This window comes from Lagopus leucura, unplaced genomic scaffold, assembly GCF_019238085.1.
Source record: "Lagopus leucura isolate 7727_CA_CO unplaced genomic scaffold, USGS_WTPT01 Super-Scaffold_73, whole genome shotgun sequence".
NCBI lineage: Eukaryota > Metazoa > Chordata > Aves > Galliformes > Phasianidae > Lagopus > Lagopus leucura.
In genome coordinates this window covers 85,655,066-85,681,039 of record NW_024962252.1, presented here as the reverse complement: position 1 = coordinate 85,681,039, position 25,974 = coordinate 85,655,066, and the positions used below count along the sequence as shown (strand labels likewise).

The 25,974-nt window shown below is 38.5% G+C and overlaps 1 protein-coding gene across 6 annotated transcripts in view; it reads right to left on the bottom strand.

Moving 5' to 3' along the window:
• The window catches only part of DISP1 (dispatched RND transporter family member 1), an 84,278-nt gene that overhangs the window by 12,143 nt on the left and 46,161 nt on the right, over positions 1–25,974 (bottom strand). For 2 of the 6 annotated variants that reach the window (XM_042876163.1, XM_042876143.1), the window contains 4 exons: positions 23,158–23,245; positions 18,758–19,294; positions 3,905–3,934; positions 743–866 (listed from right to left, as the gene is read on the bottom strand). In XM_042876163.1, coding sequence (XP_042732097.1) covers positions 743–866; positions 3,905–3,934; positions 18,758–19,263 — 660 coding nt within the window. In that variant the 5' untranslated portion in view covers positions 19,264–19,294; positions 23,158–23,245. Of the gene's footprint in view, positions 1–742; positions 867–3,904; positions 3,935–18,757; positions 19,295–23,157; positions 23,246–25,543; positions 25,598–25,870; positions 25,945–25,974 lie in introns of those variants that run through there. The other 4 variants (XM_042876154.1, XM_042876171.1, XM_042876181.1 and 1 more) reach the window with 4 other exon arrangements.

Sequence of the window (25,974 nt, the reverse complement as noted above, 5' to 3'; positions counted from 1 at the left end):
CCATTACATATGGACCTGTACAGATATATACCAAAAAAATATATATAACAATAACTTACCCATATTTGAGGATAATAATTAAAGACAATTTTTCCATAAGGCTAGTATGGGTAAGATAGCCCAGGAAAAATAAAAACAAGCACAATATTTAACAGAACCTGAAAAAGACTACTTTCAGTCTTTCAATATGGATATCATTTCATCCCCAGAAGGCGCTTAGAATACCCTTTCCTTTAATAGATCCTGGCCCTCATTCTTTGGAACTTGATTTAGAAAGTATGGCTTGTGTTGCATTGTGCTGTACATCTAAAACTGGGATGAATTTACATTATCCAATGTATAGCAGCTCTGCTGTAAGTCACATGAGATTTGATTAGCAAAATGAAGAAGTAATTGAAACTCACAGACAATGCACTCTGACAGCAACAGCATCTTTGTATTATCAATACCGAAACAAATTATTTTCAATTATATTTTCTAGGGGAATTAACAGGTCTTCAACATCTCATTTCTTTCATACGTCCATTAGACAAAAATTGCTTCTGTAACCTTACTGCTGACTAGAATCTCTCTGGAAGTCAACCCCTAAACAGATTCAAAGCACAGGGAATCTCTTCTGGCAAACTAAGAGTCAGTGGAATGCATCAGCTGCTGCACTTGTATACATTTTTTACTGCTAATATGGACAAAACAGTGAACCAAAAATCTTATTTGACAGCACCAGTGACTAATATTTACTTACCAGCAATGGATCAGAGAAATCTGGGAGATCTGGAACTAATATTCCAACCAGTGCACACACCACTATTAACACAGTACACATGCCCAGGACCACCACAGGCCAGTCAGCTATCAGAGCAGCATAGCTGCAGGGAGAGGAGTACGGAAAAAAAGATGTTACAGAAATTAAAGTCATGCACAAAAAAACCCCACTTGCTTTCATATCTTGCTCCTGACTGAAACTTCCAACTCATATAAAACAGCTTTCCATTTCAGCCACAAGAAAAACAACGGCTTTAATTTAGATTTCCTTTATGCTACTACAGAGGTGATAAATTATGGGCTACTGAAAGGCAGACTTCTGTTGTTCAGTACATGTTAGCAATTAAAACTATCACAGCAATCGTTCATATAACATTTTTACATTAAAAATGCAAAGCAAGCATGTGTGAAACAAAAACTGTTTAAGCCTGGATACAAACTTTCAAGATGAATATTTCTTTCTTAATCTTATACTTAAATTCTGGCACGGATATTATCCAGAAAATGGATGTTTCATTAAAAATTTCAGGATAGAAAACATTACCATTTCTTATTTGAAAGTTTCAGCTTTTTAAAGAAAAATATCAGAGGAAAAACAGATTTTGAAGTAGAACCCAAAAAACCCATTTCCATTAAATTCAAAACAGTCACTTAAATGAAATACTCAAAGCCTATATCCTAAATATCCATAAAATCTGTTGTAAATTCAAAGGTGAAAGGGAGTTGCAACATGATACATAAGCTAATCAGCATTCATTTTTTAGTCTCCTAGAATAATGTACATCCTTAGATTTCACCTCCCAGCATGTGCTCAACTTCTAGAATACAAAAAGTTTTACATATTTTGGAATATATTTTGATTTCTATTGACAAAAGAGCATGAAATCTAAAAATCTTAATTTTTGTTTTTTTTTCTTTTCTCAAAGCAAAGAGTTAACTCATTCAGCTTATGTTCCAAGGGTAACATTCTCTAATTTGGGGATCAAAGAGCACAGAAAAGTCCCACAGAGTTTAAAAGGTATTTAAAAATAATTGTAGGCTATGAATCATTCTGCGCTAATTGTCTCTGTACACACTAAATATTGATCATGAAGATTTATACACCACTTCCTCCTCAACTTGTCTGCAATGTAACATGAAAGTAAGTTTATAGCAGTGCTCTCTCCGCATTTACTTCTACTATTTTAACAGATTACGTTTCCTTTTCAGTTTCAGACCAAGCCATTACCTAATCACAATTTGATTATTCGCTGTATAGAAACTTTCCACCCCATTCCTAAGATAAGATGTAATGCCCAGCTCCTTCCTCACTCCAGGAACAGCTTCTCCTTTTTCGAACTTTAATACCAACAGCTGTGAGCAAGTTGACTTCCTAGCATGTGGAAGTAGGCAGGCATGGTCAAAGGGTCCAAACATAGCATTAAGGAGACAGGAAGTCCAAAGTATGGGGTGTATCCCAAAGACCCATTAGGGAGATGTGGAATAATTCTACTCTCACCCAAGAGGTTAATTAGCAAAAGCTTGAAAAGCAGTCTAAAGCATTAGTTTTTATTAAAGTGAATCACAAAGGGGCAGCTTGCCAAATGAGCAACTGTACAAAGTAAAAGTAAAGGGAAGTAAATGACCTAATAGAATTTTCCTATTTATAGGATTTAATGTTTTCATAAACACCAAATGCTACGTTGACTAGCTATTCCAAACATTTGCTCTGAAGTCATAAAATCCTACCTAAATTATTTGTTTTCCTATTCATCACTAGTACTGCCAGGTTTAGCCCTTTGGCATCTTGTCCCTTTGCTTCCACTCTCAGCAGAGCAGCTCTGCAGTTGCTGAAGTCCTTCAGTCATGAGCTGCATCTAAGATGAATTGTTCAGAAACTTGACAAGCCACGCTCAGAAGACAGCAAGTGTTTGTTCACATTTGCACAATTGGTCTGTTTGTCACAGCAGGTACAATCAGATTAGCAAAGTTGCCTGAACTAGAACCATGCACCATTTCATTTGTCTCAGTGTCACTTGGTACTACTGAGGGCTCTGAATCCAGCCAATTTCCCTACAGGCAGCTCTGTCCGCTTACTTGAAGTGGCTGAACAGATGGCAGTTATTTTTTTTTTTTTTTTTTTTTTTTTTGGCCCATTAAAAAGCCAGAAAATGAGTCTAATTACATTTTCTCTGTGAAAAGTAAGCCACTGTCCTAACTTAGATTCTACATCTGATAATTTCTGAGTCCAAGAGAAAAGTCTGTTCTAAAGGCATTCCTCAGTTAAGGCACCACTCACGTTCATGAAGTACATCTCTAGTGCTAAGCATGTACTTTAGTAGCAGGACAACACCCCATACTTTTTCATGTCTCATTAAAACAACAAGTGTGCAATAAGTTGGGCACATGGCTAAGTATCCACTCCATCTTTTTTTTTTTGCCCAAATTATTGAAGCACTATCTGATGAATTTTCAGTGTTTAAGGCACTAACTGGAATCTCTTATTTATATCATTTCGTCCACTGCTTTCAACATTGTTGTCCTTTTTTTTTTTTTTTCCTCCCCTTTATGATTTAAACAATTAAAAATGTTGAGGAGATACAACACAGAATCCAATCTATACCAATTTCACCAATTTGGCACCACTAAAAACTGGTCTCAAGAAGGCAGTTTCTTAAAAAGAAATAAAAGACAGCATCCTGCTTTCCCTTCCATTTTAAGATAAGGCATAAAATCTGGATAGCATCAAACATTTCAGTTCAGCACTTGTATGTTGACATGCTCAGTTTAACCACTGCCCCATCTCACACAGAGAAACAGAAATACACCATGTACAGATTCAGCACCGTAAAGAAGTCATTACAAGCAATGGAATTCACAGATGCCTGAGTAGGGATGTTAAGGAGCATGACCCTGACTAATCCTTTCGGTGGTTATTTAGGAATCCACTGAAGATGAATTCTTCTAAAAGTGTCCAAAATTCATAACCCACTGTGTAAAGAGATAGTTTTTTAAAAAATCTTTTTTCATTCGATGGTCTACCATTTTTTCTTGAATGTCCCCTACTCTTACATTGTGCGGCGAATAACAGCTTTGCCATCACCTTATGCCTTTACGATCCTGTAATATCTCATGTGACACTATTATTATAATTATACCTTACCTTTTTGGTAACTTGAATGGTCTGGCTGGCCTGGAAAAGAGAGGAAAAAAAAGAGTAATTAAAAATACATGAAATATACACGCACGTGCCAATTTTTCTTTTAATTCTTCTCATACAAGGATAAGCAACTAAATCATAAAAAGTCAAGCATTTTAGAATCTGATGTTTTTTTAAAAAAGTCACACAATCACACCCAATTGAGCCTTTGCAAACATATAATTCAGGGAATAATTATAGCTACAAAGACAGCTGGGTTTTTGAAAGTAAAATTTCATGCAGCTGATTTCTGTGATTACTGTTTAAGTGTCTGTTCCAGTTTTCAACAAAGGAGTTAATAAACAAGATTAAAATTCAATACCACTAAAAATCATGACAATGTTTGCATGTTATGGTGAAGGACAACCAAAACACCATGTTCTAAAACTGCAATTCATGAAACCTCTTAATTGTCCTCTGTAATTCCATTATAAAAAATGGTTTTGGACACAGCTTTTCTTTTGTCACAAGTAGGTATATAAAGTAACCTGTGCAATTTTCTGTTAGGTATTAAAAATCCAATAAAAATAATTTGATGAGGAAACAGCAAATCCAAACGCAAATTATTCATACTTGCAACTATCCAGCAAGCACTTCATTTTGTTATCTATTGATCAGCAAATCCCACATACATTTCACTTGAAATAATTCTAATTCCTATGAATAATCTGTAAGTCTTTCCAAGAATTTCCAATCTATGAAAGTGATATACAATCAGTATGTACAATATCTAACCATACTTTGGTTAGCCACAGGCTTTGGTTAAGTTATGAACTTGTTTCACCACAAAGGGTGTATTTAAAACTACTTCTTAAAGAAGTAGAGAAAACAATGAATTAAGAAACAGCTGCTTACCTAAAATAGGTCACTCACTACATCTGCACTGAGGTTTCTTAAGGAGTATTTGTATACTTTCAGACCACTGGACTAACAGCTCAAAATTTGGACCCTTTGTGGGTTGTCTTGAAAGTCTGTAGCCAAATTCAGTGCTTGAGAATGAGATGTGCTGTCATTCAAAAGCAAGATTCACCACGCAGGGTTGAAACTGTAGCCCAAGGGAGCAGCCATTCTGGCAGTTACCTCAAACCAGCTGCAACCACGCCTGTACAAAATGACAGTACTGCTCAGACTACGTCTACTTCTAATTCATATAAAAGTGAGCCTCGAAGTCAAAGCCTATTACAGCAAACAAAAAGTATGATCTAAGTAAACCAGCTCCTAACACAGCAACAGGCAGTCTAATTCAGATGCATGTTCTAAGTGTTGTCAAATAACATGACAGCAAAAGGAATGATGAAAATAGAATTGACCGAGAAAAATAAACACTAGCATTCTTATTATTCTTCAGTGGAAAGGATGGATGAAAAAAGCCCTCTTTCACTCTTCACACTCATTCATTGTATGTCTCAGGCAATATGGCATAAACGTAATGGTGATGGAACATTTCATCAAGAAACACAAAGTCTCTCTCTACATATTTCCTCAAGAAATAAGGATCTGTTTCAATTTAACTGTGATATTCGTATCACATAAGAATTGTATGAAAAGAGATTTTTCCACTGCAGTGTGGAAATGCTCCAACGCACCAAAGCATTGTAGCAGCTAATGGGAACAAGAACAGAGCAGCACAAATCACTGCTATCAGCCCTCAGGAGGCTGGAGAAGGGGAGCAGGAGAGGAGATTCCCCAGTCCACAGCTGCAGTAACTCGAACACTGAGGAAAGGTACAGACAAGAGTTTTCTGTGAAATTTAGCCGCAGAAATGAAGGCTACGTTTATGAAATGTCATCAACTTCCAGTTTGTAGTCTTAGTTAAAGAAATACTGAACACACTCATTTTCCAACTAATACCAAAACTTTTCTGGTACTTCTGGTGCCAAGGGAAGAATAACGTACTTGTCAGCTACTACAGATACCCAAATAAACTGATTTCTGAATTGATTTTTGCAGCAGTAAGCTGCCTAAGGCTGCAAAGAAGCTGTGTGGCAGGCTCAAGAGGCTTCTTGTCATCCCACCTACAGCCTCAGCCACAAAACCACCTTCACACTGGCTAGCACAGACGATAAGAAACTGGGCACTGGGGTCGGAAACCACTGAACTCGAATCTGGAGGGAGTTTTCTATATGGAGATAAACACTGCAACAGGGAGGCCTTTTATAGACCAATTCAGCACCAAGAGCACAAGCTGAGTCCACACTTCCATGCCTGTATGGAATAGGACAAATCTTGAGTCAGATAACATGCTTTTGTAATTGCAGCACATATTGTTGAGATTCTAGATTAAAGAGAACCATATCCACACATATTCACTGTTAATAGAGTGATTCAAAGGTTTATTTCTAGGTTTTATTTTTAAAAATCTGCATTTCCATATATGCCAAGTTACTTGTGAAAGTCAGTCCCTTTCTTAGCTGAGCCGTAATGGACCTCACTACAAGCTACACCACCGTACAACTACGTAACACAACAAACAGCCGTACAAGGACAAACAGAAGAGTACAGATGGATGTAATTCAGGTCTATGCTGATATGTGTTCAGGTTTGACAATTCCAGTTTATATTGACAGATTAAATTGCCTTCTATATGCTCACTTTGCCAATTTTAGAGCCTACTTTTCCAATAATGCTAACCTCCATGGTAGAAAAACCAAGCAGGTGCTTTATTTGAGGTTTAACTCCCCCCAGAGAGAATGCTTTCCTCTGCCCGGCTGCAGTACCGCTCTCCACACAACAAAACACCATGACCAGTGATCTCTCTGATCCCATAAAGGGTTGGCTACTTCATCTGGAGAGTCGTGCCCACATATCTCCCAATCCCAAGGTTTGCTCAGGCAGTGAGGTACAAAACTGCCACAGAATCATACAAGCTCCTAAGAAAGCTAGCGAGACAAAATTTTGTTGGGAAGAACTAATGTGGAATCAGTATTGCTCTGGGGGTGATGCACGCACCCTCTCAATGCATCTTATTGTGTACTGTCTTTTTCTGCAGCAATCCTTGCCCTTTCTGCACAGAAAATCTTAGTAAAAGTGCATGACTTAAATCTCTCCTCATCAAAATATACCCTCAATTTCAATTACGTCATTACAACAATTATATGGCAAGTCAGATTTTCTCAGCAGAATTTAAGATTTGCTTAAGATTAAACTTGCAGAACTAACTTTGGCTAATTTATGTACACAAAAAGAATACAAGCACCAGTACAATCGTTTCATACCTTCCCTCTTTCCCATCAAAACCAAACTACATTTCCCTCTGTTTCCTCCACCTGCAAAATATATTCAGTGCCAAACAAATGATGATGATTAAGTTCTTCAAAGTTAGGGAGGGTTAAAGGTCACACCTGCTATCATACTGTTTTGTTTCAAAAAGCATGCATTAAAGAAACCTGTGTACACCAGAGTGAATTCCAGCAGTGTAACCAATCCCTTGCAGCTGTTGTGATGACTCTATTATATAAGGCAATAGGAAAAGTTATCCCTGTAAACTATGCACAAAAATTCTTTAGTTATGCTCTAAAATACAGAAATGCATGGTAAAACCAGATCTTTCCCGCTTAATTAATGCTGCTGTGTCTAATTTTTGGGGCATTATACTCCCATTTTAGTCAGTTTAAATAACACCACTAAGCTCTGAAAAAAGAAAAAAAAAAAAAGAAGTCTAGACAGAAAAAAACAATCAGTTTTCATGAGAAAGAAACGGTGAATTCCGTAACTGTGTTGGGACAAAAGCCAAGCTGACACATGTATTGAATTACCCTTGTAGTCAGTTCTCAGAGATTTGATAGCAGAAAGTGACAATCACTTTTGTTTGTTATAGAAGCAGCAAAACAAGGGTATTACATAAATTACAGTCACATTAAAATCCAATGCATACTGTGTTAAGGGGGAAGAAAAGCACAGGTTATACTCTATTACTATTTACTGCAAGCCTTGCCTCTATTCAGTGGATGCTTTGCTTCAAGTTGTCCTTTTCTAATGGCTAGTTTAGACCAAACATCACACAATTAGGAACTACAGAATAAGAAGATAAATAGATCGGTCCTCAACATGAAATTTGCCTGATTGCCTAGCATGCTTCTGTGCAAAATGGTGAAAAGGAGGAGTGTTGGTTCTGCCATAAGATCAGACAGCTTATGGCAGGTGATGACAAGTAACAAGTAACAGGAGGGAGGACTGGGGCACCAGTTCGGACTGGATGACTACAACACTACTGTTCATCTAGTCATCCTAAGCAAGCACTTCTCACTCAGCACTTCTATCAGTATTTTGAACAGTGCGGAAACAGAAAACATTCACGTCCTCATGCACATATCAGCTTGAAGTGGGCAAATGACAAACACAGAAAAAATCAACTGTTTTACATCTTGTTCAACCTGAGAGAGAACACTGCAAGTACTCTAGCTTCCTGAAGCAGAACACAGTGACACATCCTGCCTTCTTCTCAGAATGGCCAAAGTTTCTTTCAACTACAGCACTGAATCAGTTTTCTCATGCATGTTAGCAGATTGGCACGGGTGTAACAGGAGAGCTTCCTGTCCTCATTTCAAGAACCACTGCAAAAAGGCAAGCTCTTGGAAATTTTAAGTATGATTAAATCTAGTTCTACAGCCTTTACATTAGTTGGACATTACATGCCACAAAGCAATGTTTCATGAGCATATTCCCCAGCATGTAACTGTTTCAAATGAATTTAACACTTAATAATAAAATTATGGATGGTTTATTGTTTATGCAGTGCATTTGTTTTGCTTATCTACTGCATTTCATGGGAATACAAATGGAATGTATCAGATGACAATATAAGTACCTACATATTCCAAGACATTCTTTTACAATTTTTCTTCACAAATCTTGATTGCGAAAAACGCTATCAACTGAAGGAACAACTTTCACCTCACGCCACCAATAACCAATAGTAGCTGCTTCATGAGCTGATGCAAGAAATGCTGCAGAAAGAGTCTATGGCATAGAAAATGTGTTGGAAATTGTTCTTTGATGCATACTTAGAAGAGCATTTTCTACCTAATGTGAAGCAACCAGCATTTAAAAATGTGTAGGGGGATACTGTAAGTTAAAAGATTGAAAAAGATACTAATAAGACTTTTTAATATAAACATTCCTGCCTACTTGTTTATGTAAGTAGTTTTATTAAGTCAGTTGAAGAGGGTCAATACATTTCAAAACATGCTTTTGTACTAAGTTGGCCAAACAATGTTTTCTTAAAACACCTTAAATCCCTATCACAACTCTAGATATTACCCTGGCTAAATATTTGGATTCTGAGTTATTTCATGACACTTAGATGCAATTAATTTCTATTATGCAGTGCACAGATGTAGAGACTGAAGCTCAAACATAGAAAGGCTTTTCCCCTTTGTTCCATGGAGAAATAAGAAACAAGGTAGGCTTTGAGCTGAAATTCACACTGTGGGATTTCCACCCCAGACACAAGGCAGCACTAAGGCACTGATCGGGAGTGCCCTATTCTAAAGTATAAGGCAAGAACTCAAAGCACCACAGACAAATCTGAAAGTGCTGGTGCATGTCCTTCTTCTGTAAGAGAAGGAAACCTTCTAGCCTTGGCTAAATGCTGCCACCGCACAGAACCACAGTTTGGCTGAGGCTGACAGGGACCTCTGGGTCCATCAGATTCCTGCTCAAGCAGGGACATTCAGTGCAGGCTGCCCAGGCCCATATATAGTCTCCAAGGAGGAGACTCCACAGCCTCTCTGGGCAACCTGTGCTCTGTCATCTGCACAACAGAGAACAACAACAGAACTGCTGACTGATGTTCAGACAGCTCCAGCTGGAACCAGCACTACCTGAGGATGCTCTGCTCTTCTTTGTGCCAATGTCTGCCAAGAAGTTTATTGCACATTCCCAGATAAATGGAGGATAAGCATCTCAAATAGACATACACTAGGCTTTGCAACCTCACTGCAGAAACTGCTCTCAGATGTCAAAGTAATGACTGCTGATAAATTCAGTAAATCCAGATGGAATCCATGCTCAGCTGGATTTCAATAGGAACAGTTATAGTGGAACATAATTTGAGGACTCAAACATATGTCCAAGTACAGAACAGAAAAAAAACACACAGCACATTTGTAAAACAGTGTGCTCTTCAGGACACAAACTATACCTTCTTTTTGGAGCACCTCGTATACCACAGGTGCCTAAAGATAGCGGTTAAAAAAAATAATCACTAAAAGGTAATAACATAAAAACTAATTTTGCTGTCTTGCATTTTAATTTACTGATGAGATGTGAATGTTAAATTAACAATAAACAGCTCTACTTACTGGAAAAAATATCAACATAAAGCTTCCTCTGCCCAAGGATTATGAGGTGTTAAACCTCAAAGCTTTGCCACGCCGGAGGGAAGTTATTCCCTTTGTTGGCAGATCCGGTTGCAAGAAGCGATAAAGCATAGCTTTTCACCATTATTACACTGAAGGATAAGCTAAATCCCTGCAGGATAGAATGAGATACGCATCTTATTGCACACCTTCCATTAGAACACGCAATACAGAATAAATCCCAGCAGAGAAAGAAAATCCTAGCGTTTTTAGAATGTTACTGACCCATGAGAACAATTTTAATTGCTCCAAAACATTAAGCTAGCTTTTGACACTGTCAGATATAACACCTTTCCTGTGTTATCATTTTAACACTCAAGGAACAAACAAAGCAATTATGTTGTAATAAAAAAAAAAAAATTGCAAACCTCCAAATTAAATTTTCTCGTTCTTGCTCACATCAAATGTCCAAAACAACCCAAAAAGATTTTACTTTTTCTTTCTCTCTAGAATGTCAGGGAGAGATGACCTGAAACTATTGCTGTTTCATCCCATCAAAAAGTGTGAAATTTCAACGTTGCACCTTCGATTAACCTTACACTTATGAATTATTTCTATTAAGACTTTTCTTACGCATAATTTTAAGCAAAATGAAAGACCTTGTAGCAAAGACCAAAAATCAATAGCTTGCCAATTCACATTTTTATAGCTGAGATACCAGATTTTATAAAGGTTCTTGTCTGTTCTTCTATTCTTCCCTGCCTTCTCAGTTCCAACTGAGGATTTGTTCTGTTTACAGGAAGTATGAACTAATAATATTATCATTCTCAAAGGAAAAATACAGTAAGGAAGGTGTTACCACTAATAAAATAATTTCCATTTAAATTGCAGAATCCTGAGTTAAAGCGTATCATCTGTTGGCCTACAGCATGCACAATGGGTAAAAAAAAAGACTTCTTTAAAATCAGTGACAAACCCTACTTAACTGCAACAGCACTGAAGACAGGGGCACATATAGCATCACATGGCAAGTTGAACACCAGTGCTGAACTATTCAAATAAAAAAGGCTTAGGAAAATACCACCATGAATCATTATTTGAGAACAAGCCAGCAGCTAGTTTGGAGCAGACTAATATTATTGCAAGACCCCTCACAAGCCTAAAACCATTAGTCTTTTTTCTTTTCTCTATAATTACAGTGAAGTTAATAGATACGTTTTGGGATTTAAATGATGATCAGAGTAGTTTTCAGCAGTTTTGCTGGCAAAAAGTTCCCTCCTTAGAAATATTTTATTTCAAAGCTGTTTTTATTACACTTCCCAGTTGAATGGAGGAATGCAAGGTCATGGTCACATCTTGTATTTCTCTGACAGACAGGAAATTAACACGACCCAACAAAATAACATACTGAGCACAGAAAGCTTCATCAGATGGTATCAAGTAGAATAAGAGAGATATACAAGAACACCTATTTTTGTAAAGGTGTTTCTCCACAAAAACTGTAAATCATGTTCTTATAGGCATTAATGACTGACAACAAGCATACCTAAGTTTGACTGTGGAATAGGGGGACTTCAGGTGTAATATATGTGACTTCAGCGGCCACAGGCTTTGTTCTTCCTTCCTGGACAGATGGAGGAATTTGTGGCTGTAAGTCACCAGAGGAATCGCTTTTGCTCACAGAAGCTTAGAAGACCTCCTTTGAACATAAAGCTTTTTTCCAGACAGAATACATTCCCCTCCAGTTTCTTCCAAAATATCAGTCTAACTACTGGGACAAATGCTAATTTTAACCTCTCTACATATTTAACAACTTACAGCAAATGAAAATACCATTAATTAGTTTTAGTTAAAATTGAGCAAGGTATTTCACTTCAAACAAACATATTAGTGTTATGATGCTGTTCCAACGTTTGCAAATTTAGTCATCTAGAGTATCATAATTTTTAAATGATATAAAGCAAATGTATGTTCAACACAACTAAGAGATTAAAAAGGATTTAGCATGCAACTAGAAAAAAAGGATCTTTGGATATGGTAACTTCACTGAAAAACTAAGCATACATTATGCAGCATCACCTTCTGCATTTCCTGAGAGTACATCTGTCTTGCTTACTTAGTGGAGAGCAAGCAAAAAAGAAACATTTACAGTACATCTCAATGGTTTCAGTACTGTAGCTAAGATGCCAAAAAAGTACTGCAAGATACATCAGGACTGTAATACAAATGTAACATAATCAAACCCATCCAGGAATAAGTTAGCAAAAGTTCATCCACTTGACTGAATGGGACTTTTCCTGATCCAGTACAATTATCCATTTTTACTTTGGAAATCAAGTTCTCAAGGGATCAGGGTCTCTGAAATGCGATCAGTTGTAATAGCTTAGAGTTTCTACCTGTAGCTCTGCTACCTGTACTGATCAATCAGTGGTACTACGTAATTTGTACTCTGTATTAACAGCCAAGGCTTTAAGGCACTTGTTCATTCGGCAGATAGATACCCTGATATCATGGGCAGAAACTTCATATCAAACTCAGAGTAACAAAATCAAAGTGAGTTTGCTCAGACATGTGCATTACCCTTCCGCACTTCTTTTATGTGTGTGGGGTTTTTGGGAGGGGTACTTTTTTGTTGTTTTTTCTTTTTTGTTTTTGGTGTTGTTTTCACTGTTCAGAACCGCTGAGTACTTAAAAGCACATCCATTGATTATTACTTACTAAGAGCTGAAGAACACATTGAAATATCGTCAGAGAGGAAGGACAAATGATTTTGGAACAAGCCACAGCCAATTATAGAAACTTACACACAGCTTTCCAAAGTCAATTACCCTACTGCAGGTGAGGTGAGGGATTTGGGGCACAGGAAGTTTGTTTTTCAAGCATGCAGTACCTGGAGTCTGTAAGTGACAGATATGAGGGTCCAGCATCTCCCAGCCGCTCCTTAGCAGAGCACCAACCTGGCATGGTCTTTTTTGTTATCACATTAATGCTTGATTCAAAGCAGTGTTTTTTCTAGACAAACCCTAATGCTTAATTACTACAATTAAAAACCTACAGGAATCCCTTGGACTGCCTAATGAAGTAGCTGCGACGCTTTGTTTTTAAGTGCATTTTATTTTTTTTCTACGTGTGTTACTTTCAATTTGGTTGACCACTGAATTATAAATGACATTTTCAGTTCAGATTGTGGTCTCTGTACTCTGTTCTTTGCTTTCAGCTCTGTGCAAGATTAACAAAGCGCAGCGTGATGTTTGCATAGCTGACAAAGAACAATAATTAGCATTGGAACAGTCAATGGATTAATAAAACCAGAAGAAACCTCTTAAATTATCAGCAAGAATAATACCTTAAGACTAAGTAAAACTTAAAAAAAAAAAAAAGCGCAGAAAATTAAGAAAACACAACTTGGATTGTTGAGTACCACGAAAACAAAATCCAGAGAAAGAACAAGAAACCATTTGTCTGGTCACAGGGAGAGCTCTTCCTGTACACTCACACAACAGATTATCTGCATTTGGATTCAGATTCAGAACAAAAAACAACCATGAAATTGCTATACATTCCTTGCCCATTCATCGTTTATATTAAAATCCAAGAATGCCAATGTGCTGCTAATACTGTGGCATGAATGGGAACACCTAATTCGTGGCTCCCATTTGCCTCCAGCCTCTCCATTCTGGGAAATCATGGGAAACCAAGAATTCCTTTTGTAGCGTGGAGTAAATTACTTTAACAAGATTAAAGTCAGAATTTATACTGTTTCCACATAAATGACCAACATGCAGCAACTCATGCTCTATAGCATGAATCAGGATATTTGCAACATGTGAAACACTGAATGAAGTAGCAGCAGCAGCTTCTGCCTTTCAGCTGAAGGTTCAGAAACAATCATCAAAAATCTAATCTAAAGAAAGGGAATTAAGTTTTTAATCGACCTATAATACAACACTCACATTATACAAAAGACGTTAACGCATACTCTGCATAAAAAGTGAAAAGAAAAGCATTCTCTGTGTTAAATATAGCAGAAGCTAACAATTTTCAAAACTGGAAAGTAGATAGGTGGAAAATATTTTGTCTAAAACCTCTATGTAGTTCTTACGAGCAGTTAATGTTGCTGACATAAAAAACTATCCTAAGAACTATTGTATACACATGTATACATATAATCAGCTCTGCAAGCCAGGCCGAATGTACTAGATAACAATTATCCTTTTCCTGGAATCAAGCAGGGAGCTGTTTCATAACAAAGTCTTGTTATTAAGATTGGTATTTGGCAAACATTCCCTTGCTTTTTGAAAAAAACAAGAGCTTTTTATTTCTTTCTGCTTCTAATATTTGTGCCAAGTCACTAGAAACAAAATATAAAATGGGTAAGAGGTGGTTACAATGCTCTATCATCACAGCCTTTGCATTACCATAGAATTCCTTTCTGAAGTATCAAAATGTAAGTACTGAAGTACAGCTGTAATGGTGTTTAAACTGCGTGTGGCACACAACTCTGTGAGATACAGCAGAGTTCTGAATACCAGAACCATAACAGAAATCCGTAGCACAAAACTGCCCTGGAACTTTCCTTATCACCACTTCTGGTAGCTCCCTGACCTCTCCTTCCCTAACTTCTGTCTCCAAATCCATAGATAGAAATTTTCTATATTGTATCACAAAAGATAGATTCCAGAAGAGGTAGCATCGAGATTAGTAAGGATACAGGCACTTTTTAACTTGAGTTTTCACATTAAAAAGTTCAGATAAAAGTGTGAGAGAAGCAGTTTAACTGGGACCAGATACAGCAGCCATACACACTGTTAACACGCGCTTTCCACAAATTAAGACTGAACCTTTTCTGCACATTCTTGCTCTTCTGTCCCTACTGACATGCCTGCATTCATGTATAAATAACAGATACTGAAAAATACCAGGAATGTTTTTAAAGTGTTTTCTGACGTTATACTTCTTTAGTGTTTAGCTCTGGTAGAATACGCAACTCAGCACTGTTTATTTTATTCTGCTTTCATCCCACTAAACATGCTGCTGGGCTGCACATTTTTACTCTTCCCTAGTGACTCCTAACTTGGTCCTTCCAGTTGTCAAGCATCAGTCTTCTTCACTTCTTAACAACAGATTAACAGCCTTGTTTGGGTCCTCTTCATTTCTACGGTCTGTCCAGTGAAGGATGCTGATGATGACAGAAGCAGATGGTGGCAAAGGAAGAACAATAACCACCCACCTTCCAGGGGTTCCAAGCCCCACACATTTGTTTATACATAAATGCTTTCAGACACAAACAGTTACTCCAACATAAGCCTTTCAAAAGGACAGGGTGGAAAATCCTCCAGTAGTACCTATACAGAAGAACTAATTGTACCATTCAGAGTGATCAGTTTAGAAGCTGTCAGAAAGCAAAGTGAGTCCCCTGGACAGTTACATTCTGATGTGGACAGACAGCTGGAATTTCAAAGAAAATGTTTGTGCAGTCAAGATACCCTGTTCACTACAAAAGAGGGATGAACATGTTTGAATGAACTACATCTTAACAGTGCGTACAAAATACCACAAAAACTTTGCTCAATATTCTCTAACCTCAGAAAGATATCCGAAAGTTAGAACCATTCTGACCAACAGTTGACTTGTTTTACTAGCTACCATAATAAAGATTTTTTTTTTGGCCATCATCACATTGTATACCACCAACCACTAAAAATGTTTTGTTTATATAAGAAGCCTTTCTCATCTAAAAAAACACCATTTCCCCAGGCATTCAACTTATCATATATAGATGCCATTTCCATAAAACTTTATTTATAAACTTCAAAGCTGAACGCTACAAAATTCCAGATCCAGCCAGCTTTAAGAGGATAGGACAAGTGTGGCATTATTTCAATGTCTTCTTTATGCACTCCAATCCACAATGATATTCCAGATCCACATTCCTTTAAAGTTAGGTCACTGACAAATGTTAAGCCTTGGGCTTAAAAACCTGACAAAACCTGCCATGCTGAAACAATTGGTTACCTGCCCAGAGCTGTAAGCATATTTGCAATTTGCAAAAATTGTTCACTCTCCTCTACTGAATCATTCCCCTCACCAAAAACCCTAACCAATATTCAAATGTGTATTTTTAAATGTAAAGACCTAAACCAAAGCTAGTTTGACTACATTCTGAATTTAATTTATGTAACATAGGAGAACCTGCATTTTAAGTAACCCTGTTAAAACATGCATATTTTATAAAACTGGATGATTTCCAATGAGCCTTGTAAGAAAAATGCCTGGAAAAGAAGCTGTTCTGCAGATTTTAGGCTCAAAATACAGTGAAATTAGAGTGTGGAACAGTAGTCATTTAAAAATATCTCGTGTACAGCATTACTAATCTCTTCAGCACTGCAAAGTAACTACTGATAAAACAGATTGCTGCTTCTTGAGCATACATCTATCCCTCTGCAAGACTATACCCAATTGCATTGTGTTTCTAACTCCCACCAGCAAGTCTTCGTTGACAATGGTCTCACTGTATGCTAAACTGGATTCACATTGCAACAAGAGAATGTAACATTTAGACACACCTTGTAGATTACTCAGAAAAGACAGCGTTTGGTTCCATGACAATAACACCAGCTTCTTCAGCATGGCAAGGGACCCGAGTTCTATTTACCATATTTTGAGCTGAAAATGAGTGACAGCAACTAGAGGCTGGATGGTTCTTAGCAGATGGATAAAAATATTTAATTTGCATACTGCAAGCATCTTCTCATTGAGAAAACTCAGTTGCATTAACTACAAGGAATTCCAGAAAAGAAACAGTGAACTTTTGATAGGGATATGTACAGCATACTAAAAAAAGACAGATGGCTTAAAGGTCAGGTTCTATCCTTATTTTGACTGCTAACATTCAGACAAACATTTATCAAATTATTTATAATTTATGTAGTAATGTCACAGTGAGGAAGTGCAAGATTAAAAAAAGCATCTTGGCTCAAGATCCTCATCAGAGGAGTTCAAACAGACAAAAAACACCAACACACGGTATTTCTGAAATAGTCTGGGAATCATTATTTATCCGAAAGAAGAACTTTTCAGTGCTCTTACCCAGAGCAAGGACAGAAACCCAGATTACACATCAAATCACATTCCCCTCCTCAAGACTATGGGATACAGATGAAGTTTAACAGTCCTGGCTCCAGAGCAAGAAAAACAGCAAAATTAGTGCACCCAGTTTGACAGTGAAAAGCATGCTTGACTGATTCAGTAACTGTTCAACCGCCTGCATATCTTTGCATACAACGTTACATAAAAGTTTTCATCTCTCCTTAAAAATTAAGGAGCGATGGGGTGGAAAACACAGGTTTCATGGTAAGCTGTTGAACAATTAAGATTTTACATTTGTAAGAGGAATAACTGGCAGGGAAAGCAGACTTGCACTTTATATTATCCTTATTTTCATCTGCTTTTACCTTAAGAAAAAAAATCTTTATTCACTTTGACATTTTCCACATTGGATATTTCTCCCAGTCTGATATTCTTGGAAGTTCAGAATTCGTTCATTTCAACAAGACAAAATACATATAACCATCTGAAAATAACTTGTAGCTCCAACTTTTAGAACAAGGATGCAGATGTTGGACAACAGGGAGACAAGGAGACATTTACTGCCCAGTGAAAAACCATGCAGTTTGGCTCAAGTACAACTCAGAAAAAAAATAAGCTTGCATAAAAGCTTACAAGTGTGTATGGCAATAGGGAATTCAAGTTTTAGAAACTGCCTCTTGGACTGACAGCAATCTTGACTGCTCAGAACCAGCAGGCTGTAGTAGAATTCTCTTGTGATCATTGCTTCGTGTAGCTTGGATACTGTCATGGGATCTCCAAAAGTAACAGATAAAGAGGTGTCTATGAAGTAGAGGGCAGAAAGGATTAAAAACCTGGAGTAATCCAAAATTGCTCAGTCCTAGCACAATTTAGAAGATACACTGAAAGCACGTGGGGGCAACTCACCGAAACAGATGGTCTGACAAGGAAAAAACAATCAGTACATTTACAGTTGGAGTTGCTGAAAATATTTTCCAGCACATCTTTTTGGGGAAATATGGGTTTTGGTTAAACTATGCAGACATTTCACATTCTTTCAGTGCTCTCTCAGCTATTTCTGCAGTAGTTTGCTTCATATAATGTAGGTGTACACTGTGTTTTGGAAAACACACAATGGGCTTTCAAACAACCCCCAGGAAGAAAAAGCAGCCTTTTTTTTTTTTTTTTTTTTTTTTTTTTCTAGAAAGAACTGATTTGCTTCAAAAATATTCATGTAGCACAACAAAACTAGGTTCCCAATTTGGATCTTCCTGAGAAAAGTTATGCTGGTAATGCAAAGATCAACTTGTAAGAACACCTGGGAAGAAATTTGGTTCATTTCTTCTGGATCTTCTGATTTTGTTGTTGCTGTTTTTATGATATTTAAATATTTATGAAACAGTTACCCACACTGAAAACTAACAACAATAAAAATAAGCAAACTGCTTACCTTATCCTGGCTATGTGCTGCTGCACAGGTTGATGCTGAAAATGGTCAGGCCACTGATGGTGAAGGCAGAAGGATGGGGAAGGCTGAAGACAGCAGGCAGGCTGATATACGGGTGTGTGTTTTCGGCAAATAGATGCTGAATACTCAGTATGTGGCTGCATGCAGCACGAAGTCATAGGAGATGGTGCTGAGCTGCCAACCACTGAATGACATTCTTGCCTGTTATTATGGCTACTTATAGAATGATGGTATGGGCAAGGGTGGCAGCATTGTGACAATATCTGCTGAGTTCTTTGGTTGTCTAAAGGCAGAAAGGATGGTTTGATTGTACCATTAAATTGCAGGCAGCCATTTGGATTTGCTTTTGCTCTTGGTGTTTCCTTGGATGGGAGCTGCTGAAAAGCAACGTCTCCATCATTAGCCGCAACAATAGCTGGGCTGGTAGCATTTGACAAGATGCTGCCATTGCTCAGGACCACAGACTCACTGACATCACTCATTGCCATGCTCCAAGTTCTTGATGGACGACAGATGTTCCTGAAAAATAAAAACAAGTTTACATAACTGCCATGTTCTCAGATGCTCAGAGATCACCTTTAAATTAGCAACGCCCCTCCCATCATCTCACAGGCAAATGGAAAGGACTAGCACATACAGTCAGGAAAGTTTTGAAGGACCTTCTTGTTCAACAAAAAGTTACGTTCTGGTGTAATCGCATTTATGTAACTCAAATGACAGACTCTGGGTCACAGCCAACAAGTTACGGCTGAGAAGCAGGGGAACAAGATCATTTTGTATGAGACTAAGTAACAGCCACTCTTTATGAAAATAGACTCCAGCATAAACTGCGTAACCATCCACACTTTGCACCACAGTTTGCTTGTGTTCTTTGAAAGCCAGCAGAACAGAGGACCACACAGCACAGATTGTTTAATAATCACTGATGTGGTGGTTTTGGTAACTCTCCTCATCCTCCCATTTCTACTGAAAATTTCGAGTATTCATATTTTTGATGATACTCTTTCAAAAACACTTTATTTAAATGAATCAAACTTTTGTCAAAATTGTTGCGTGGTAGATCAGGTCTTTAGCAGAAGTTCAAAATGAACTGTTATCAACACTGAAAATTTGTAATACAATCATAAGTCTTTCCTAAGCTTAAAAGAAAATCCTAGGATTCAATTACTGACTGAAAAGCTCATCCATCCCATGACGTATTCCAAAGGCAATTAAGAAAAGCACTGTAATAAAACTGAAAATAAAGGATACTGAAGACTTTTTTTTTTTTTTTGGAGGAAAACCTAAATCAGTGAAAGCTATTTATTTTGGAAAGGTGCATGAGGAGCTTAGTTCAAAATCAAAACTTAGAATAGCTGATTTCCTTGTGTTAATTATAACTATGCTTTAATGAGACTTGAAAATAAGTTAAATTATTTTGATAAGTAACAGGAAAGGCGAAACATCATATTGAGCTAGGAAAGAAATCGCTTCCCAAGTAGCATAGCTCTTTTGGATAGGAAGGGAGGAGAAAAGAGAAAGAACAATGAGGAAACACAAACACTAATTACATAAATGCTATTTAGAAGAATAACAACATTTGCTTAAAAACTAGAAACAGTTCATTACAACCAGTTTGGCTAGTGATGTTAGCTATCTGATACTGAACTTAATCAACAACTATACAAGCAGAAAGTACAAGGTTTGCATTATGGACACTAAACTCTACAGAAAGACACAACACAAAGACAGATAAGCAAGAAAGTTTCTAACTTGTTTTCTTCTCTGCTACCTTTGGAGAGTGCTCAGTGCTAAGCCTGCCCAGCCAGCTGAGCTATTTAATTGCCTGAATGCTAATTCTGAGCAGAAAGTGCTTTGCACAGAGGAATGCTGCCCTCAGCAGCCCCCCTGCGCGGGATCTCCCCGAGACATAACTAAATCCTTCACTTCTGAAACAAAAATTAATCCTGGGCTATTTGTTCTAGATCATGAGCAGAGCCAGATTCCCTGGGAAGTCACTTGCATTTAGATAAGCACTCAGAGCAGGAGGTTTTTCCAGAGTCTAATTCCACACATTCCTGCCCTGTACCCCTCCCCACATCAAGCGCCTTGAGGACTTTTCACAGAATACAGAGAGTAAATTCAAGTGGTCAGCTAAAGTTTGTTTCGGGCTGAAGAGATGCACTGGTAATGTGAAATGCTGCTGTGTTTGAACAGTCGAGTTTGGTCAGAACTGCAGGCAGCTTCAAAGACCACTGGAGTGGACAGAGCCTTAGCAGACAGCAAAGCAGAGAAAGCTCCCACTGAGTGGGTCAGCAGTACGTTGGGCATTGCTGACTAATTATTTTCTCGTTCATTCATATAACAGTTAGGATGCACAGTGGTGGGGTTACATTTCTTTTTCTAAATTAGCTTGACACATCTATATCATAGTTTGAAACTGTAAACCAATCAACGTTACAGCGCAAATTATTATTACAACCAAACATCAGGCTGGAGATGCTGCAGCTATTTAGTCCTTCCAGAAAGCAAACCACATCCTTTCCACTTTAAGCCCAGGCCATCTGTATGTGCAGTAGTTGAGACAGCACTCCATAACTTTTAGTAGCTGTTTTCCATCACTCTGTGAAGGAAAGCAGGCATTTCTGCACGAGGTGAATCCACAACACAGGCACAGTGTTATACCTCATGCCCTCAGAACCAGTGCTCTCTGTGCAGGGTTGGGACGATTGTGGTGTCTGCGCCCTGTTGAGCAGCAACATGGGAGTTAGGGCTTCTGCTCCAGCCAGCACTGCAGCCAGCAATTAGCATAATCAAAGATGAAAATCCTTACTTTCAACTGATGTAATATCTAGCTGCATATGTTCAGTTAAAACACAATCTGAATGACTCTTCAGAACCCAGAAAATTCAAAGACAAGCCAAAGATCCATCAGCAGCACCACAACATCTGAGCAACACACTTCTGATTCAGTTCTCCTAGTGAACAGATTATATAGCAACTACTTCAAGCTATAAAAATTAATAGACCAAACTCACTTTTTTCCCTTCATAAGCCTTGAGAAGCACTTGAGCTCTACCCACCTAATTTCATTGAGCCTGAGAAAGCATGGAAGCACCTGCTCACCTTCAAGTTCTCTCCAAGCTGTATTAAAGTCAGCATAACTATAACTATTCTGCAAGCCTATGGTAGCCATGTGATGAGGTGCTGTGTACCGCTGCAGCTTAGAAGAACTAAGGCTTACACTAACACTCAAAGTAAAATGAGCTGTGCTGTTTATTTTCATTTGCATTGGTAGCTTTATTTGGCATTCTTTAATAGAGTGGTGGGTTGTGGTTTTGTTTGGTTGATTTGGTTTTCTGATTGTTTTTTGTTTTGTTTTGTTTTGTTTCATTGTTATTATCTGAACTTACAGCTGAAGGCTTGGAAGTGACAGACATTCTGAGCAATACGGTGACGGATATAATACCAGTTTTAATACACACAGCTCTAGATAATAGGAGATTAAATGCAATTAGAAAAAACGTTAATCTAGATGTTTAATATGCTACATTTGGTTATCCATCCCTCTTCACCTCTCCAGTAGGACACAGTATTTTAAAACTAAATGACTATTTAGAAATCATGCCAGCTTCACTGCTAGAGGAAGAACACCAGAATTATCTTCAATTACCCTACACTTGATAACAATAACTGCTAAGAAGGCACTTCAGCCATACAGTTTGGAACAGCATCATCTCTGGAAAGTACCACAGTCTGCAGAGGCAATGCTACGCAGTGACAGCTTTATGGAGTAATCTCTTTATTATTTGTAGAGCTAACAATGAACACGGCTTAGTCGGCAGACATCTGCCATCTACACTGAAAGCCCTTCAGGAAATAAAGTAATGCAGCACCACACTGAAACTATGTAGGATTTGGTGTTCCCTAACTAGTGTGTTCATTTGAGACTTGGATTAAGTTCACCTGTTCCTTTGGCTTCAACTGAACTATTTTTTCTTCACTTCAAAGTTTCCTTAAAAAACAAAACAACAAAAAAAAAAGACTTAAAGAAACATTGGTTCAACAAATCCCATCTGGACTCATAATGCCTGCAATTGAGATTGAGAATGACAAAAGTGCAAGAGGGAACGATGTAGTGGAAATTTAGTATAACCTGGTATATTAGCACATATAATTTATAGATCATTAGAAAAGCTAATTTCTGCATTGTTGGGGTTTTAAAAACCTTTAATAAAAGATGCATATACTCAAAATCTCCATCTTGCACTAAAATAAAGCTAAACTGTTACATAAGATTTTTAATTTTTTTATTTTTATTTTATTTTTAATTTAAGGTAGGACAAAACTCAAAATTCACTGAAGAGTTACGGAAAGCCTTGCAGCTGCAGCCAGCATCCTACCATTCAGCCAAATGAACAGTTCCAGGTATTGCAGTCCTTTCAGACCTGTCCGCTACAAAGCACGATGGTTCGGGTGTGAACTTACTGCCTGAAGGTGAAAAAAGAGAAAAAAGAGAAAAATCTTTTCATGTCAAAAGTTCATCTAAAGCAGTTTAATTCAAAAAGTAGTGCATTCTTGAAATAAGCAACATTTAACAATCCCATAGCTACCTATTAAGTCTCCTTCCAGATGAAATGTTATAATTGACTTACAGTCCCTTAAGAGGCTACAGGTTTTTCATGTGGCAAATGGGTTATGCGGTCTGAAACTGTAAACGTGGATAAATCCTCTCCAGGCTTCATTTGCTGAGCCAGTGAGTGCACAGCCACTCTAAGGAGCGTTTTCTCCTCCTTCACATCACCAAAATTCTTTGCATCCTTGCTTTTTCCTAGCATTTCCAGAAGTAACAGGTGGTGCCTGGTGTTTGATACTCTTTTTTATGGGAGACGTCTAGTTATCTATCACTGCAGTGTTCTTCAGCAAGACAAACAGCTTTTTAATGTTTTATGGTTGTTGATCTCCATTTTGGCTCTCAGCTGGACATTTTTCAAATTCTCTAGCTCTTATGCATTCACATGTGGTGCTTGGTTTCTCTCAATACCCTGATTCTTGCTTTTCTACTTCAGCTGTTAACCACTAGGTCTTCCCTGAAAAGCTCGCACTTTAAAAAACACAAGCACTCTCTAGAAACAAGGATTCCCTGTCCCTTCCACTTTGTTCTCAGGTATTTAAGGTATATTCAAACAGTTTATCTTCAGGAAGATTCTTTCATGAGCACATGGGTTTACGTGATTAATGCAACTGCCTCACTTGGAGGATCAATATGATTTTCAGTTTCTACTTCTGAGAGCAGTGCCTATAGCCAATTTATTTTCTGAGCAGTCTATAAATATGCATTTGCCCAATTAAGGTCTGCCCGGTAAGGAGCAGACTTTCAGCAGTCTGTGCACTTCTACCATGCGATAGTAGTTAGAAGACAGTCATGAAGCAGAAGAGATTTGCAGAACGGAAATTTCCCCTCTTTCATTTTGTACCTCGTTTTTCAAAAAAAGAAGAAAAAAGAGCCAATTCTTCCATTCCTCTCAACAGCCTGACCCGCTATGAAGCTGTCCCATCCTGAACCTGAGCCACCATGATTTCATTTCCTGCATCGCAGGCTGGCTGAGGAATGGCAATTCATGTGACAGGGAGTTTCCAGATGTCCCCACGCCAGCGCGTAGCTCACGGTGCAGATGGGCACTGGTGAGTCAGTGTTGCCGAGCTGGCACACAGAGCCACTCACCACCACCACCACCAGCTGTGGGAGCTGGGAAAGGCTGCAGAGGGTGGGAAAGATTGCTCAAGAAATGCAAACATCTATTTTGCCTTTAAGCTAAAGTTACTTTTCTTGGCACAAACAACAGCAGACCATTTACAGAAATCATTTGCCAGGCTTTGCTTAAAGAAATCAATTGCAGTGCTTTAGCTAGAAAGTCAGAGCTCTTAATGGTTAAGCTAAAAATAGAAGTAACAAGGAGCCCTAAAAATTCTTTTCTAGAAGTTTTGTGCCATGATTAAATTTTATTTTAAAATAAATTAAACATATACACATAGGGAAAATGGAAAAATATATACATATTAAGAAGAGGAAAAAAGAGTTTCACATAACCAGAGTTTTGGAAAGGGAAAGAGAGATACAGATGGACCTGATGAGAACAAACCGTCCTTCAAGAAAAGCATGCCTAGCTCTGGAGGCACATACACCTCAGTACAATGTAAGAGCACAGAGATCTCACTGGTTACAGCTGGGAGGGTCTCATCACACCAAATCCAATTTACACAACTTGCTGACTTGCCATTACCATACCATTACCATGAAAGATATCTCAGTTTTTGTAGTTGCAAAAATTCTGACCCAAGATAGCTCTAATCCTGCTTACATGGGGATCACACACACACACACACACACACACAAACCAACAAAAAACCCCACATCTTTCTTTATCTAAAAGAAGTTACTTGTACTGAAAATCCAGCAGGTTTCTGGCTCATCTTGCTGTGCCATTTACATTACTACAGCTGTAAAGGGAGACAAAAAGCGCTCCTAAAGACACAGCCCCAGCTACCCTCCCGCTGTCCTGACCACATCACCACCTCACACTGCAGGTTAAAGAACCTCTTGACAATCTCTTTCAAAACAGGTTTTCTGTTCATATCGGAAAACTACACCGGAAAATCTTTTAAGCATCTGCTGCTAACAACAGCCTTCCCCATGTTCTGACAGCAGCAGGGCACCTCAGACAGGTACAAAGCGTGGAGCTGGCAGCAGCAGGGCATCCGGCACCTAGCAAGGCAGCAGTTTCACACCTCCAGCCCAACAACGACTTTCTCCGAAAGCTTTGCACTCCCGCACTCCTTTCCGCTTCCCGTCCCGCCGGAGCCTCCCCGCGCCCGGCTGCGCCAGGACGGCCCACGGTCCCACCACTGCCGGTATGACAGCGGATCTGCTCGGACAGCCGGAGCGTGGCGCGGGGCTGCTTCTCTCCGTTCTCTCGCATCCCGCAAGCGCAGGGGTCCGCTTACGCTACAAAGCGGCGTTTCGGCTTAAATAAACCGACTGCGGGCGGTACTCCTAGCAAGATCTGCACCGTGACGCTTTCTTTTCCACCCGGCGCGAGCTCTCTCGGCACTTACCAGGCGCGGGCCGAGCAGATCGCAGCCCCGAACCGAACGCGGTGCCGGCCGCCCGCTCGAACAATGGCAGGGTGCCGAGCAGCGCGCGGCGAGCAGCCGGCGGC